At 33.9% G+C, this 17317-nt stretch overlaps 2 protein-coding genes across 2 annotated transcripts; both read left to right on the top strand.

Annotated features, from left to right (window-relative positions):
* Positions 1-2887: 2887 nt before the first annotated feature.
* On the top strand, positions 2888-8345 carry LOC128226085 (uncharacterized). The gene is made up of 6 exons (XM_052935976.1): positions 2888-2972; positions 5960-6181; positions 6642-6884; positions 7360-7476; positions 7610-7737; positions 8331-8345. Exons 1-6 carry the CDS (start codon positions 2909-2911, stop codon positions 8343-8345), a joined length of 789 nt encoding a protein of 262 aa, XP_052791936.1. The 5' UTR covers positions 2888-2908.
* Positions 8346-10210: 1865 nt separating this feature from the next.
* On the top strand, positions 10211-16122 carry LOC128229328 (multiple epidermal growth factor-like domains protein 11). Its single transcript, XM_052941196.1, has 10 exons — positions 10211-10685; positions 11007-11141; positions 11511-11642; positions 13313-13450; positions 13689-13817; positions 14185-14322; positions 14526-14663; positions 15058-15114; positions 15401-15547; positions 15932-16122. Exons 1-10 carry the CDS (start codon positions 10505-10507, stop codon positions 15970-15972), a joined length of 1236 nt encoding a protein of 411 aa, XP_052797156.1. The 5' UTR covers positions 10211-10504; the 3' UTR covers positions 15973-16122.
* The last annotated feature ends 1195 nt before the right edge of the window (positions 16123-17317 follow it).

Genomic DNA, 17317 nt, shown 5'->3' on the forward strand with positions numbered 1-17317 from the left:
GCAAAACTCTCTGAGCTTCCGCGTTTTTTCCACTGAGAAGTTGGATCTTTTACCTTGCTTTTCGTTTTGATTGGATTTTGATTGAATAGTTTTTACATTCTTTTGGAGTTTCTGGTTTCTCCCGTTGACCAATTCCTAACTAACTGAGTTTCAAGTTTTAAAATATTCGATTATCTCCTATAGTCATATTCTTAGATAGAACTGTTATGGACTTGAATGCATTTTTTGAGTTTAAAAAGTGCGATACATTCGCTTCAACACATTCCATTTCAACAAAGGAAGAAACATATCAGTTTGACGTATACTATAGATGCTGGCTCCCCCAAGGCTCTTTCTTTCTCCTTCAGTTTGTAGTCGCGTCACTATGCTGTCATCTCGGTTATTTATAAAGTGAACAAGAAATGGTACCTGGAAAATTCATGGAAAGACACATATGGCTACATAGCTTAGTTAAAGATCTATAGGTATCATCATACCTACTAGACGACAACAATATTCAATTGAACGAAACTCAGTGATGGTTATTATAACATTTAATAAGAAGTGAGTTTCTAGCACAGTTTTGTCTGATCTTGTTCCATGCTAACACACATTATTATGTATAATCTTCCAAATGTTTTTAAAGCAGGAATATATTTTTTTCGGGAGTACTCACTTTCAAATTGCTATATTCAGACCAAGAAACTGTCGGCAAACACAGTTTTTTTTCTTGTAAATGTAGAATGTATTTATTTATAAATGATGGAACCAACTTGATGGATGAGTTTTTGTAAGTGAAAAATGAAAGAAAAAAAAACATGTTCATGTTATACTGTGTATATTTGCGGAAGTCATCGTTGCCCTGTAGATAGAAATACCAATCCCTGAATTGGGAGGACATACGTTTCCCGGTGTTCAACTTCCGACGCGCGATCTCTCTTGTACGCGAACAGATGGAGAGACAGGTACCCGACGTGCTGCTTGACTATTCCACTCTGCCTGGGGTCGGCAACATCATCAGAAATGAGGTAACTTACTAAGTGACTGGTGAGTGTCGGTAAAAAAGATTGTGTCAGAAAATTAAAACAAATGTTGAACATAGTTGGCTCTTTTAAATCACGTGTTGTATTAACAGTTTATATGAACATTTCTTTTGATTTACAGTAACGGTACGTTGTATTTCTATAACAGGTTTATTAATAATGTACGTGAACACTTTTCGTAACAGAATTTTCCGAGAGGCGATGAGGTCATCTGTTTTTCTTTGTTTTCAAACATGAACCGATGTATACATGTACAAATTCTAACACTGAACAAACCGTCAGGGATTACTAAAACTATTGAACCTGAACTAATGGTTAACATTGTTCTCTCTTTACAGAGACAGTGGCATGAAACCAAGCTCGAGAGGTGGGAATACATTCAGCACAATAACTCAAGAACTGAAGATCACCTCTATTGTCATTTTAAGATCACGGTCAAAAGTTGTGGGAACAGCTGATTTTCAAAATAATTCGAGTATGACTTGTCTTAGTATCATGAACTATTTTGGTAGATTGACCTTGACTAATATGACCCATATATAGGGCGGGTGTCAGTCTATAAAAGGTCAAAGTCAACAGACTATAAATGATGGCAGTTTAAAGTTTTAAATGATTGTATTTTTTATAAAACGTGTAACCATTAATAATTAATAATATATTTCTTCCTTAAACTCCTTTATTCAATATTCACATGTTTCTGGGACATCGTTGCTTTGAGGTCATTATGTTTGACAAATATCTCTCGTTTTTCTAGAGTAATGCGCTGAACGTTCACAATATCTTGATTTTAACATTTAAGAACCTTGATTGACCTCATGTTTCTGTGTTCTCTTCGAAAATACGAAGATTCTTTGAGGAAAAGGCGTATGCTGCTCCATTTTTGGTAATATAGGTAGTATTTGTCGGTTTGCTTATATGCTTGATATTTTGTAAAAAAAGGGAATATTGCTCCAGTTTGGGCGATCTAGATGATATGTGTTGATAAGCTGATTAACCGGATACCTTTAGGTCATGCAATACCCTTGCATGAATTAAGGGGACCAGGGATTCGATTCGCAGCCTGGGCGCATGTAAATTTGGTTTGTTGTCACCAAGCCGGATCAGTACGCCAGTTTCCAACACAACACAAGACTTCACGCTCGTATAGCATCGTGATAAATACAATGTTTTAATAACTTACATCGAAATCGTTTTAGCATAAGTAAGTTTAATCTTTTAAATTTTAATCTTGGACTTCAGACAAAGCCTCTCGTTACCGGAAAAACGCGATTGAAAACTCATATTAATTAGCGAGCGTCAATGTTTCTATTTTTTTAGTTTTGTGAATATGTGTTACAAACAAAATTACAACTTATTTAAAGCGAAGTGCTCTTATCAGTAAGATATTTCAAGCAGATTCCTGTAAAGTGACTTCCTTGTTTTTTGCAACAAAAGCGGTGCTTCAAAACAACTTAAATTTCAAATAAAGCATTCGTTGAGTCGTCCAGAATTCATAAAATTGTGTTAATATAAATGAAAACACTTAAAAGCAGTAGATTTAATAGTTATTTCAAATGATCAAATCAATTCAACAGTCATATTATTCTTTAGAAATATAGTACAAATGCAACTATATTACCATACATAATATATACTACAGCCATTTCTGAATCAGAGTTTGAGAAGTTAGACCCTCAACAAGAAGCTATACTTTGATGTTTCTGAGAGCTTCCTCATTGTTTTTAATAAATAGAAGCAGCTCCGGATCCAACCAATATTACACAAAAGCTGACTCAACATGTATTTGCAGAAAACATCCTCGTATCCTTTTATCTTGTTTGAATTATTGTAGATAATATTATTCTAATGTTGTTACAGCAAACCACATTAAATATTAAAATAAAATAATGATCGCCGTTTTGGAAAGAATAAGTTTTCTCTGCTTAGTATTGCGTGTGGCAGGCGTACCAGGTATGTGCTATACTGTTATGTATTTTAATCGAACTATTCTTTGTAAGCAGTTTGTGATCAGTTTTAAAGGTAGCAAAGCAAATTCGTTATATGGCTCATCTTAATATTTGCACTTCTATCGCGTTACTTGGATTAACGTAACTCTATCAATATCATTCATATTCCGATGAACGCATTTTTTCCCGAATACCTTCCGAATACATCTGTGGTTCGTTCCAATAAAGGATTTCAGTCGTTACTCCAAAAATCTTAAATCTGTATAAACGCCACAAATAGAAACATCCTTAACATTTTGTTTACTTTTAATACAGGCTTTTGTTTAATTCCTTCAAATATGCACCAAATAATGAATCTATGACTGAGATTATTTCATTTGACGACTAAAATCGATTAAAGTAGTAATTGAAACGGCCCTCGAATCATAAAAAACGACGATTGTGATTGGTGAAATGAAGTTTAATTGCGGAAAAAATATTTTTCAAAGAAGACATTTCACGTCATGTTTACGAACAATGACATTATAGGTAAACACTCTCCAGTCTGTTGCTGTTTGATAAGGTTTTGCAATAGCTATTTAGCCTCGTCCTCTTGTACTTGTGATGTGATATCAGTTTTAGATCATACAATGTAATTCGTTTGTTATATTATTTATTGTATACTATTGATCATTTATTTATTTATTTTACTACTGTATTTGTTTATTTTAGCTCATCAATCAATCAACCAATCAATCAATAAAGCAATACATCAATCAATCAAAATGTATGTGACATCGATGAAAGAATTACTTCAATGACGATACTATTCTGAAACAACCTAAAACTCTTTCTGGTTGTGAACTATGATGTAACATAACTGCGTATAGCATGTATATTTCTGACAGGATTTCATTGTTAAAACAAACATACAGGGTTTTCATGTTTGACAAGATCTGATATGTGTGAAGCAATGGTTGGACTGCAAAATCCTAGCTGCGATGTGATTGTTAGGTACCTTTTGTATCTATACAAGATATTGGGCATTGATTGTAAAAGTACATGTCGAAATATTTTATACGTAGATATCTGTCATTCATATCTTGCAACACTACCATAAAGTACGGTTTTGTTTCAGATATTTGTCAAGCAATTAGTATATACATACGAGACAGAAATGTGGAGAAACAGTTATGTCACTATCTGACTTTGCTCGCTGTAGAATTTTACACCAAACTATCTCTCTGTCAATTGTATACAGACGTGTAGTCGTGCTGTTCAGAAAAACATAATGTACGAGGTTGCAAAACAATGGTGTAGCACCTACCGACTAGATTTTGATCGATCTTTTAAAACTGCAATGTCCAAATCACGGACGAAATTGTTCACCTTATCAATGGATGTGCAACAACTGTATTGCGGACTAAATTAGTGTGCTATTTCGTGCTTCGGCATAGAGTTTGTATCAGAAGTACTTCAATAGAATGAATCAATGTTTACTATGAAACTCATGGTGCACTTTTAGCGCTACTGCTTGACAATAATGATAATAAGGACTTTCACTTGATATCGTACTTATTTATTAATGACTGTCTGTCAAGTGTGTAAATTGTTACACAACTATTTTACTGTTGTATGATGATGACACTCACGTATCGGGACTATGTATGGTCAAACGTTATTTCCATTTGGATTGATATCCTTGAAATGTTTAAAACTACCCACATATTTGTACATTATGATGCATATGATTAAGGTAAATAAAAAAGATTGACCTTTACGAATGTTGTTTTGATTAATAGCTACGTGGCCACAAAATACCAAGTTAAACAAGCATTAAATATCATCAGATGAGTTTACTATAAAAAATGCATTAAACTTACAAAAATGAATTTGCACCAACCTATAGTGTGCATCTTTAAGTTATATTCGTAGTGATCTTGTGGTCTTTAACTACGACAATATGTAGATCAAACAAATGCAGGAATTTAACAATTATATCAAGATATATCCTCAATCATTTCACATAGACGCAAATTATGGAAACACTCATCAGCAATTCTTATAATGCAACAGACAATAATAATACAACTACAAGTATTTTCATTATTAAGTAATTGATCTTTCAAAAAGGAATGTTTTATACAAAGCTTTAAAAGTATTTAATGTAGAGGCTTATCGAATAAGAACTGGAATAGAACTCCATACATCTTTGGATTAGTAGGTAAATGATATCTTACCATAATTGGTTTTGTAGCAAAGTGAACCTATATATTTGTTGATGTTGGACCTTTATGAGTATGTTGTTTACTTTGTAAATGAAATTTCTTAACTTAATTATTTTGTCGTGAGTCCAAGAAAATATTAAAAGATAGTAACACAAACATGAAATTTTCATTTGCTATCAAAAGATAACCTAATTCTTTAAATAAAGGACCTGACGACATGAGAAGTGGTCTTAAAGTTTGTAAAATTATTTTAACATTTTATTTCTGAATTATAGATACTTTAATTTTGTATGATTTTATACCTCTGTTCCATATTATACATCAGCAGTTCATTGTAGATAGAACATAGAGCTTTTTCATGTCTTAGCTTAAAACATAACTGATTTTTTTGAGAAGAGTAATTTTACATTTTACAACAACCTTTGTTTATTTGAGCTTTCCAGTTTAATAGGTCATCAATAATTACATCGATACCCATATGGCTCGAGTCTTTTTCAAGCGATGTATCATTCATTACCAATGATATTATTGTGATTTGTTTCGACTTAAAACAACTAGAAATGACCATACATTTAAGTTTACTAGAGAGGATTAACACATTGTTGTTGCAGCACTAAGAATTTAGGCAACTGCATCAAAATCGTTCGGTAAATATTAATGAACTTCGGTTTCATTATATCCAGTACCGTAAGTGTTAAGTGATAAAACGAAGAGACTTTTCATTGTTCAAATATAGTAAGTTGTTATGGATCATAACTCTTTCTGATTTTTTTTCAAATGTTAGGCGATATTGCACACGATAAAAGGGCGATTGCAAGGGTTTTGGACAATATTGCTTTTCCAAACCAACGGTATGCTGACTTAGCTGTAGACGACGACCCCAAAACTTGCAGTTCTACAGACTTTGCAAATAGTTCCAGAACTGAACCACCCTGGTGGCGTATTTGGTTCCCGTACAATGTCATTTTCTCAAACATCGAAATGACCATCAATAAAACCACGCTACGTAAGTATGACAAAGTATGAATTTATAGCTTCTTTATATATGATATATACGCTTAGAACAACGTTGACAATTAGCATTGCTAACGTTAAAATTTCTTCATGCTTTTCATATACCACATTTTTCAATATCAGTAGTATTATGAAGCCAAAAAAATGGTTTCGTTAGAGTTACATCCTTTTCAAAAATAAGTAGGGTAGGAAGCCAATTTATTTTTATTTTATTTGTTATTAGGTCTTATAAAAGAATGTTATTGTCGTCATTGGAGAATTGTTTAAAGTAATCTTCAGTATAAAGATTTAAAGGTGTTCAACTACATATTAAAACACCCAAACCAAGGTTTTTTGTTAGGCCTAATAAACTAATTACTAATTCGTCAAAATAGTTTTGGAAGACATAAAATTGGTTTATTCTTTCTTATATAAGGACTGACTTATGTTAAATGTTGTTGTTTTTGTTTCAGAGTATATATATAATGTTTCGGTTTCTGTTACAAACATGACTGAAACTGAAAGCAAACATAAAACGATTTGGCACACTCCAGAACACCATTGTTACCATGGCGATGGCTTAAAGCTATCCAAGGATAGCGAATACGCCATCATTAAGTTCTATTGTATATCCCTATCAATAGGAAACACCATAAAGATTACTCTTGCTTTGAATAAAAGTCAACTGGAAATTTGTGATGTCAATATAAACCAAGGTACGAACTATTTTGAATATGTTCTTTCTACTCTTGTTTTTTTCTATCATATAGATGTATTGAAAGCGTCTTCAGTTTGCACAAGAAATATGGTCAAGAAGCCGTCCATTTAGACAAATCATACTTACGTACTCGTATTAGAGTAACATTTTACGTTAGGTTCAAAACACAAACACGCTCCAACGTTAACAATGTAAATTGTAGACATACCTGTATAAATTCTACATTGGAAAAAACACTAAGAAATACTAAAGATAACTGTGTCATAAGCAGTGTGGTACATCAGTAAGTACAATGCAATGCGTTGTACTCAGCGATATCCAATTCACATGATTCTTTCAGTTGTATCAGTTGGTGTCGTCTAGTTCCATTGAATAAGAATCATGTATTTTTGAAGAGTTCATAGAATAAAATGGCAAGAGGTTGCCATAGTATTACCATTTTTTAACGAAATAACATTCCCTTTTTTGTACAGCTTGTATCAACGACACATTCGGTCCTAACTGTTCAATTACATGCAATGAACATTGTACCGGACTATGTGACAGTGTAAATGGGACCTGTAGCAGGTGTGAGCTACATTTCAAATGGCGTACGTTTAAGAAACGTTTTCATACTTACTTGTTTTTTTCAATTAACCAGTAAAGCGAAAGGTGTTGGTGGTCATATTCTTGATATTGGCTTTTAAAAGGTCCCAATGTAATATCTAGTTGCATTTTTTCTAGCCTGCGAAAACTTTACATATGGTCAAAATTGTTCCGAAAGGTGCGACGAAATCTGTTTAGGTCCTTGTAACAAGACGGGAGCTGCCTTAAATGTGTTGCTGGACGTACGGGACCATATTGTGACGAATGTAAGTCTTCATCATTAATATAGCAATACCCTAATTGACATCATTTGACATTATGATCATCTTGATAATGTTTTAACATGTATCATTTCCTGTATAAAAATAATAATTTAAAAACAATTTACCATCATAACAATTCTAATTAAACTTGATTTACCCTATCCCATTTAAGATATTATTATTACCATTTAAGCATACTGTTTTAATCGCATACCAATTAGAACATCGACGTTTAAAAGCATTGATGACCTGTTCTTTAATGATAATTGACTTTAACCTTTCAAAACATTATGCAAAATAATAAAAAGGTTTTACCGTCTCGTTTAGAGAAATAGAATTTGAAATTGCATATAAACTATAACAGCCGTGCTGCAAGTAATAAAACTGTCAAAGAAACTAATATGTATGAGAATTTGTTTATCAAATTCCTTTTAAATGAAAATACGATATAAATTTTTGTAAAATATGTAAGCTAATGAAAAAAGGTCTGTGCTTCTGGAGGGATTCGAACCTATACCTCAAATCCCTCTAAAATTAGACTATATTTTAACATTGAATTTCTGTGTAATTTAATTGTTAACTACATGATTCATTAGGCCACACCAAATTAATGTTTAGTTCCTCGGATTTTTGCCAAAAAAAATTGGAGCGAGCGAGCGAAAAAAAATTGTCAGTTTTCATAAAAACCGAAGCGAGCGAAGAGCGAAAAATATATTTTTCCTGATATTCAATATAAATAAGAAAGATTGTTCAAACTAATTGCCCTTAAACCCATTTTAATGCCATCTTAAATGAACCGCTAATGGGCATTGGAAAAATGTCGGAATACATACTATTTATTCATCCGTGTTTAGTACAAACATTATATGGATAAATCTAATTTCTTATATAATTAAAACGTACTTTAATATGACGATCATTCATAATAATAAATAACCCTGCTTTTAGTAAAAAGTTTGAAACGACTTATATAAATCTACCTGAAACAGTTCAACATCATATGCAACTGTATTTAGACATAACTTAGGATTGATTTGGGATTTGTAAAAAATGATCACTTACACAGGCATCATCACTCCATATAACATAGACTAAAATTTGTTTTTATTATCACAGAAAAAGGAAATGACATGTGCTTATTAAAACAAAAAGAAATGATCACTTACACAGGCATCATCAAAAATCAGACTCCATATAACATAGACTAAAATTTGTTTTTATTATCACAGGAAATGCAATGACATGTGCTTATTAAAACAAAAAGAACAAGGGTATTTCTCAGAGTACTTTTTTGGTTATTTAGATGTTTTTATGCACCAGCCAATTGTATATGCCCCCCCCCTAAGTCCGGCATAGCGGGGACTTTGACTTCCGGTCTCTCAAAACCCGGGTAAAATACCCGACCTGCAGGGACACACTGCTGGTAAAATCCTTGCCAAATCGCCCTGTAACCCCGAATACCTGTGAGTCCCATTCCCGACTATTTTCAATATGAAGACAAAACCACATTCACTATAGGAACTGCGGGGCCACATGAAAGGTAAAAACACAGCCCATTGCCTCTGCTGTCCCCGGTATATCCCTGGAACAAGGGTGCAGGGTGGGCGGGGCAGTGGTTACAATTGACAAGTGCATTACAATCATAGATTATGTTGCAAATAAAAACAGAATATAAGGTGATAAACTTAGGCTTACTTATGTTGAGGTATATCCAGACCCGTGTTTATATCGCTTTTGGTGAAAAGATATTTGTTCAAAACTGTTGTTTTGTCAGAATTTGATCAAAACTGAACTTGATACATCAATTTGGACAAAACAATGATCCATGCTCCAGTTAAGTTGACCTGTCCTATTTCCATTCAAAACAATCACTAATTACGCAATATAATCGCTACCATGCTTTATTGCATAATGATTGCTTTAAATAATGATCCTTTAGTGCATGAGACGATCAACAATGACTTCAAGCATGCTCAAAACATATTTATTGTCAAAAATAAATTTAATTTCCAAACTTCGAGCCACATTGTTTATACCGGAAGCCGCCATTTTGACTGAATTTATTGAAACCCATGCTAAACCGATCAATATACAGTATAAAACACTACGCATCGATAACTTCCTTTACAAAAACATGAAAACTAGCGTTAATATAATTATACTTGATTATTTCTAGCCTTTTAATAAATTATTACCTGAAAAAATCTGCTTGGCTATTAAAATGGAGGTGCGGGCGCACAAAAAAAAACAAAAATATTTTTATCACATTTTCAAAAAAATAGGAGCGGTAAATCCGCGGAACGAAATATCAATTTGGTGTGGCCTTATATATATACCTAAATATGCAGAGGCATTAATAATTATTTCAACATAGTACTTCAATATCATAACACTATGTTTTGTGACAATAAACTATTCCCTTTAACACCTGTATAGTTTGCGTCAACGGTACATTTGGCCAGGATTGTTCCCAAAACTGGGGAATTTCTGCAACACAAGTATTGAAATTGGCTTCTTTATGAAATGACAATTTCTTAAATCTTCTCATACCCTTTAACTCTTACTGATGTTCGTATATACTTTATGTTTCTTTTATAGTTTGCAACATAACACATTTATTTGTCTGAAAATTGTTTTAGTTAACCCGTTTCAATTGCTTTAGATTGCGACGAAAACACATACGGCCATTTATCTATTTAGCGTGCAAGGTATCCATGCCATATTATTAGATTACGGTAAACGTTTTTGTATTTTGCCAGTATCTTTAGGTATGTTCCACTTTACACATGTAAAGAATATTCTCTCATATCAAACCGCAGCCTGTGACAATAACACGTATGGCCAGAACTGTGCCAAGCAATGTAGCGATCACTGTTCTGGACCTTGTAACAATATTGACGGAACCTGCACTACATGTGAAACTGGATTTGAGGGGCGATTTTGCAGCGAATGTAAGCATACAGCAAAATGATTTATAGACTTAAAGCGTCGATGTGTTTATTAACCTTATCGTGCCAAGGTGTTAACCATCTTATACGGCATTATTCTAGGTATATTGTTGGTAAGAGTTTCCTGCCAGCCCGTTTCTTCTTTTTGGGTCTCTTTGACATTGCATTAGGTGCATTGTATTATTATGTTCATAGGTATATTTCATTGACGAAACATAAGACATGCTTATGTATTTTCTGTTTGTTTGTTTTTGTTTTTTGTAAGAAACTTAGACCAATTAGTTCCATGATCACCATATATTACATCTACCCTATTTACTGCAGCCTGTGCAAAGACAAAGTGGGGAATGAACTGTAACGAAACCTGTGGCCAGTGTGCTACTGAAGAATGCAACTCTTACAACGGCTCCTGTGAAATGGGATGTAAAGCTGGTTACCAGCTTAACACTTGTACCGAAAGTATGTATACAGAACCAAAATAACATGAAATATAATAGTTAAATCATATATGTTGTCGATGTGCATTTTATTGTTAGTGAAGATAATTTGCCAAGTTACTAGGTAAGCATATGCTTATTAATATTATTAACAAATTGAATGAAAATATCAGATTGAAAATTGACCTTAATGAGATATTATTATTTATTTATAATCGAAACCCAATCATGTGATGTTGAACTAGCTTGAGCGTTCATATTTTAATTAAGATTAATTCCTCTATGTCTCAAGAGCATTTTAAAAATTGAATCTTATCAAGTCGTAAAATAAACAAAACTATCGAAGTTTTATACTTCCCTTTAACTGCAGCTAAAATATCATTATCTTTAGCTTGTGACCATCGGTCATTCGGTGTGAACTGCAGTGGTACATGCAATTTAACTTGCAAAGGTCCCTGTAACAAGACTAATGGCCTGTGTCTGGACTGTCAAAGCGGATGGAATGGTTCTTACTGTGACAAAGGTATTTTATATTTTTGTTCTTATGGTTCTTTGTCTAAAATAAAACTTTTCTTGTGAACTTTTAAGTAGCTTTGAAGCTCTAAAGCATGAGCTACATCGAGAATAATAATATATTTCAGTAATATATTTTCATTTTTTCCAATTTTCTTATTTACAATGGAGTTTCATCTGCACATCATTGCTTGATAATTTATGACAATTATTTTGCTAATGTTTACAAAGCAACCATTGCTTCGTCCCTCATTTTCAACCGCATTCAACGGTCCGATCGCTTAAAGATACTTCAATGAATTTAAATTTCGTCCTTATATATGATTTGTAACGGTAACGCGTTGAAATAAGAATCTTAAGTCAGTCAGCATAATGATACGTTAATTATGCGTGTTATTTCAATACCAATTAGGTATGACGCCATATATGTGACGTTAAAATAAAGTAAACACAATGCGCCATTCATTGTCTTAGTTGCAAACACATGTTAAAACGTCTTACGCATTTTTAGCGAGTACTGCTTCTTGAAATATTATTTAACTACAACGCCGAAGACTTCAACAAAAGCAAAAGTATTTCCGAGAACCTATAATCGCGCGATGCGGCTCATATTTCATGCAGTAATACGTACCATAACCTTCACAAACCCCAACCTTACCTACATTGTTTCAAATATGTTATCATCAACATAATCTACTACTAATACTACTGCTACTGCTTCCGCTACTGCTACGATTACTGCTACTGCTCCTACTACTACTACTGCTACTTCTCCTGCTACGACCACTCCTACTACTACTTCTACTACTACTACTACTACTACTACTACTACTACTACTACTACTACTACTACTACTACTACTACTACTACTACTACTACTACTACTACTACTACTACTACTACTACTACTTCTGCTACTGCTACTGCTCCTGCTGCGACCACTGCTACTGCTACTACTACTACCACTACCACTACCACTACTACTTCTGCTACTACTACTGCTACTACTACTACTACTACTACTACTACAACTACTACTACTACTACTACTACTACTACTACTACTACTACTACTACTACTACTACTACTACTACTACTACTACTACTACTACTACTACTACTATTACTAGTAGTAGTAGTTACTACTACTACTACTACTACTACTACTACTACTACTACTACTACTACTATTACTACTACTTAACTACTACTACTACTACTACTACTACTACTACTACTACTACTACTACTACTACTACTACTACTACTACTACTACTACTACTACTTCTGCTACTAATACTAATACTAATACTACTACTACTAATACTACGACTACTACTTTTACTACTACTACTTCTACTACTACTACTACTACTACTACTACTACTACTACAACTACTACTACTACTACTACTACTACTATTACTACTTCTACTACTACTACTACTACTACTACTACTACTACTACTACTACTACTACTACTATTACTATTACTACTACTACTACTACTACTACTACTACTACTACTACTACTACTACTACTACTACTACTACTACTACTACTACTACTACTACTACTATTACTACTACTATTACTACTACTTCTACTTCTACTACTAGTAAGTACTAGTATAATAAAGAAGTTGTTGTTTCATTTCATGTTATCTGTGTTTCAGAGTGTCTAGGCGGTTACTACGGTTCACGCTGCATACAAGGTTGTGGATACTGTTTGAATGGGTCCTGTGACAGAGTGTCGGGCAATTGTTCGGGAGGCTGCAAACAAGGATATCAAGATACGCCACAATGTTTTGATGGTACTTATATTTTACTTTGTGCATTGGTGCTCTAAAACACAGTTTATGTTGTATACATTGCTAAGGCAGTACGTGTCAGATTGCATACACTTTTCTAACATTGCCCAGTTACCGTGTCGATATACTTAAACACTAAACGGTATAGGTTAGACTATTGACAATTACAGAATCTTTACACAATATGACGTGTTCCTTTTGTACATATTTTGAATTTGAATAAATGTATGTTTCGTTTCAGAGTGTCCCAATGGTACATTCGGTTTGAATTGCTCTATAAAGTGCAGTGAGCATTGTGAACGTACATGTGACCGTGTTGATGGCCATTGCTCATGTCAAAAGGGATACCAACTGCCAGTTTGCATCAATGGTAATTTTTATGTATATATTGCTGCAAATATTTAAATCATTATGCCAACTTGCGTGCTAATATATCAGCTTTGTCAAGAATAAAACAACGGTGGCAATATGAGATTGCTTGCAAGCATGTGTTGAAGCAAATGGGCGTGTTTCATTAACATTATATAAACGTGTCTGTTTCAAATTTAAGGTCTATGTATTGTCATAATGCCCTAGTCGTCAGCAGCAGCGTGAAAAACTGATATTTGACATAGTTTCTACACCGTGAAGCTTAGTACACATACTCACAATCATGAAACGGGCAGGAAAAGTTGGTCGTGTAATTCACCTTGACCACGGCAATAACATTCATATGATTATTTAAACTGTATGGTCAGAATGTGAGCTGGGAACATGGGAAAAAAACTGCAGCCAAACGTGTGGAGGTTGCCTTTCTGAAAACTGCAGCAAGACCACTGGCCATTGCATGAGTGGATGTAAACCTGGTTACAAAATAGCACTGAAGTGCATAGAAAGTAAGCACATATTCTTATTTGTCAGTATTTTAAAAAAAAGAAAATTCTTTACAACTCGAGGTAGTTCGTGTAATAGGAGTTATGCGTTTTTATTAAACATTAATGGTGGTTGGAGCTCAACCACGCAAACTAGGCAGTTATGCGCGTAGTGGTGGACAACCAAAAATAATATTACATCGACAATGCATCCACATCATTTCTAGAATGTGACGCTGGTAAATTTGGTTACAATTGCCCCGGAACATGTAGCAAAAACTGTGAAGATCCAAAGACCTGTAACAGAACGACCGGCTTCTGTGCTTCTTGCGAGCCGGGTTGGCAAGGCCCAATGTGTAATAAAAGTAAGGACACTTTCTTATGATATTCCTTAAGAAAATAAAACACAATAAAATGTAAAACGTCTATGTCCATTCAAAAAAAAATAGTATGTATTTCAATGCGGTATCACAAGGTATTGATAAAGGAAAAAAACATTTAACAAAAATATAAGCAAAATGCAATGATTTTAAGGACGCATTCGGTTTAAAACACCAACATGAAAACTTAACGTCTATTTTTACTCCATTGATTTCAAGGGTATCAAGACTGTATCACAATTATCTTTGAAATATTTTTTTATCAACCAGTTGCAAAAGTCTCTGAGATACCGTTGGAAAACACGATTCATGTTGTTAAAGAGCCTTAATTTGTTTTGTATAGTTGGACCTAATATTGATATTGTACTTTACTCTTTAGATTGTCCCGCCAAAAGGTATGGCCAGAATTGTCAGGAAAAGTGTGGATACTGTGCAGGTGCTACATGTAATAAAATGAATGGTCATTGTATTGCATGCCTACCTGGCTACAAAAATGAACTATGCACAACCGGTTGTTTTTAATTTGTAAATTACGCGGGGGGGGGGGAGGTCTAAAAAGCTTCTATCACTTTCGTAAATTGTTGTTTCACAGACGTTTGCGTATTTGTCAAAAAACTGATTCATGATAGTTGTAATGCAATTTAGTGCTGAAGATAGTCGTTATGCTTATGCAATTTAGTGCATTCCTTGTACAGTGTCATGGTTGGTATTTGTTCATACAGAATGCGAGGCTGGTAGTCACGGCGATGACTGCCAGGAACGGCGTGGAATGTGCGCCGAAGACAAAGCCTGCCACCCAGAGAACGGGACGTGTCCACTAGGCTGTAAGAAGGGGTTCTCTGGAGATGAATGCACAAAACAGCTGCAAGGTAGTAACCGTGACGTATTTTGCTCATTAGTAAATATATTATGATATAAAATGTATAGCAAATGATATATCAGACTGGGTGTGTTGATATTTGAATTATATTATCGTTAGTAATGTACTTTTTTCATATCTAGAACAAAACGAAGGCATTGCATTAAGAAACTCATTTAGAATTCGTTTATATATTCATAATTCTTAATAAAAGTGTAGCAGCTTTAGTTACAACGTTTACTCTACTCTTCACTGTCACGTAAGCACATATGTTTCAATCGACTGGAAACGTTGATTTGCTTTCGTTTGCTTTTCTGCTTCAATATATAATGTTCAAGTATAAAATGTAATGTTTCTATCTGGTGTTTGTTTTTTTTTATGTGTAATACAAAAGTATTTAGTCAGCGTCCTCGGAGCAATATACAGTGGCTTTAGGTGTAGGTGGTGGGGTTTTGGTCCTCACTATCTTTGCTGCGGCAGTCGTTGTGCTGGTTATGAGAAGGCGGAAAGCTGCAAAAAGCCAGAAGAAACCTCTAGCAAATATGTAAGTTACAACTATTTTTGGAAAGATGTCTTGCTTTAAGATTTAAACATACGAGGAATTGGTAATTGTCGATCCCATATAACAGTGTAAAATGAATGAAATTTATGTTTGAAGTTCAGTTTTAACGCAGTACATACTTAACAGAATACAGAAGTCTGCAGAAATACAACATCTTGGAACAAGTAAGGCCCCTAAAATATCAACTGATGGTGTTGAAGAGTCAATGAAGAAACAGGGTAATGTTTTGTTTGCAAGGTATTTGGTGAATGTATTAAATAAACTGGTTATCTGAAAGCATATAATTACAAATAAATAAAACATGCTATATTTTTATTATGCAAAACCTGTCAGTTAAATTTAGACCATATCTCACCTAAGATAAGCGCCTTCCCGTGGCACCCACGGAAGAACCTAACGTTGTACAGGAACCCACGTACGGAAACATGATGGATGAAGAGGGGCCCCGGAAACCCGTGACCTTGTCTCACCTTCTCAGCTATATAGTCACCAAGTCTGCTGACCAAACCTATTTCAGAAATGAATACGCGGTGATCTTTTCTACGTTATGTAGATTTTAGCCTTATTATCGTTAAAAAATATGTTGCATTTTTTTTAACAAAAACTCAATATTTATGGTAAAAAGTACCGCATGTAAGGAGAGCCCGATCATTTGTAATAAACAATGAAATCAATACAGCAGAGTAAAATTACTAAATAAGAGGAAGCCATTTAAGTCATAGGCATTTTGATGGTAACTCCTTCCTATTGAATTGATTTTTGTCTTAAAACTTGTCTTTTATTTGGAGGAAAAATGTTACATTTGAAGGCAATTCCAACCGGCATGATTCACCCAGCGACCGCTGCCAGAGACCCGGCGAATGCTGGCAAGAGTAGATACAAGAACCTGTATGTAGGGGGTTCAGTGAAAAAAGAAAAAGACTATTAAAATGGTTTTAACATGTACTACTGGAAAAGGGACATTTATTCAATCACGAAAAATTTTATTTGGTGAAAAAATTCCCAGTAGAAGCAAAGTTATAAGCATTTTAGTCCCTGAAAATGGCGCATTTTTGTAATTACAAGCTCTATATGACAACTGTATAAAAATGGCACCGTTTATTTGTGAAATCTTGCATTTCATTAAAATGAAATGCCCGTGTCAAGTCAGAGATATTGGAAAGTATACATATTCCGAAAGATTATGATGTATAGAATATTTTAGAAAATTGATAAAAT

This window comes from Mya arenaria, chromosome 3, assembly GCF_026914265.1.
Source record: "Mya arenaria isolate MELC-2E11 chromosome 3, ASM2691426v1".
Classification (NCBI taxonomy): domain Eukaryota; kingdom Metazoa; phylum Mollusca; class Bivalvia; order Myida; family Myidae; genus Mya; species Mya arenaria.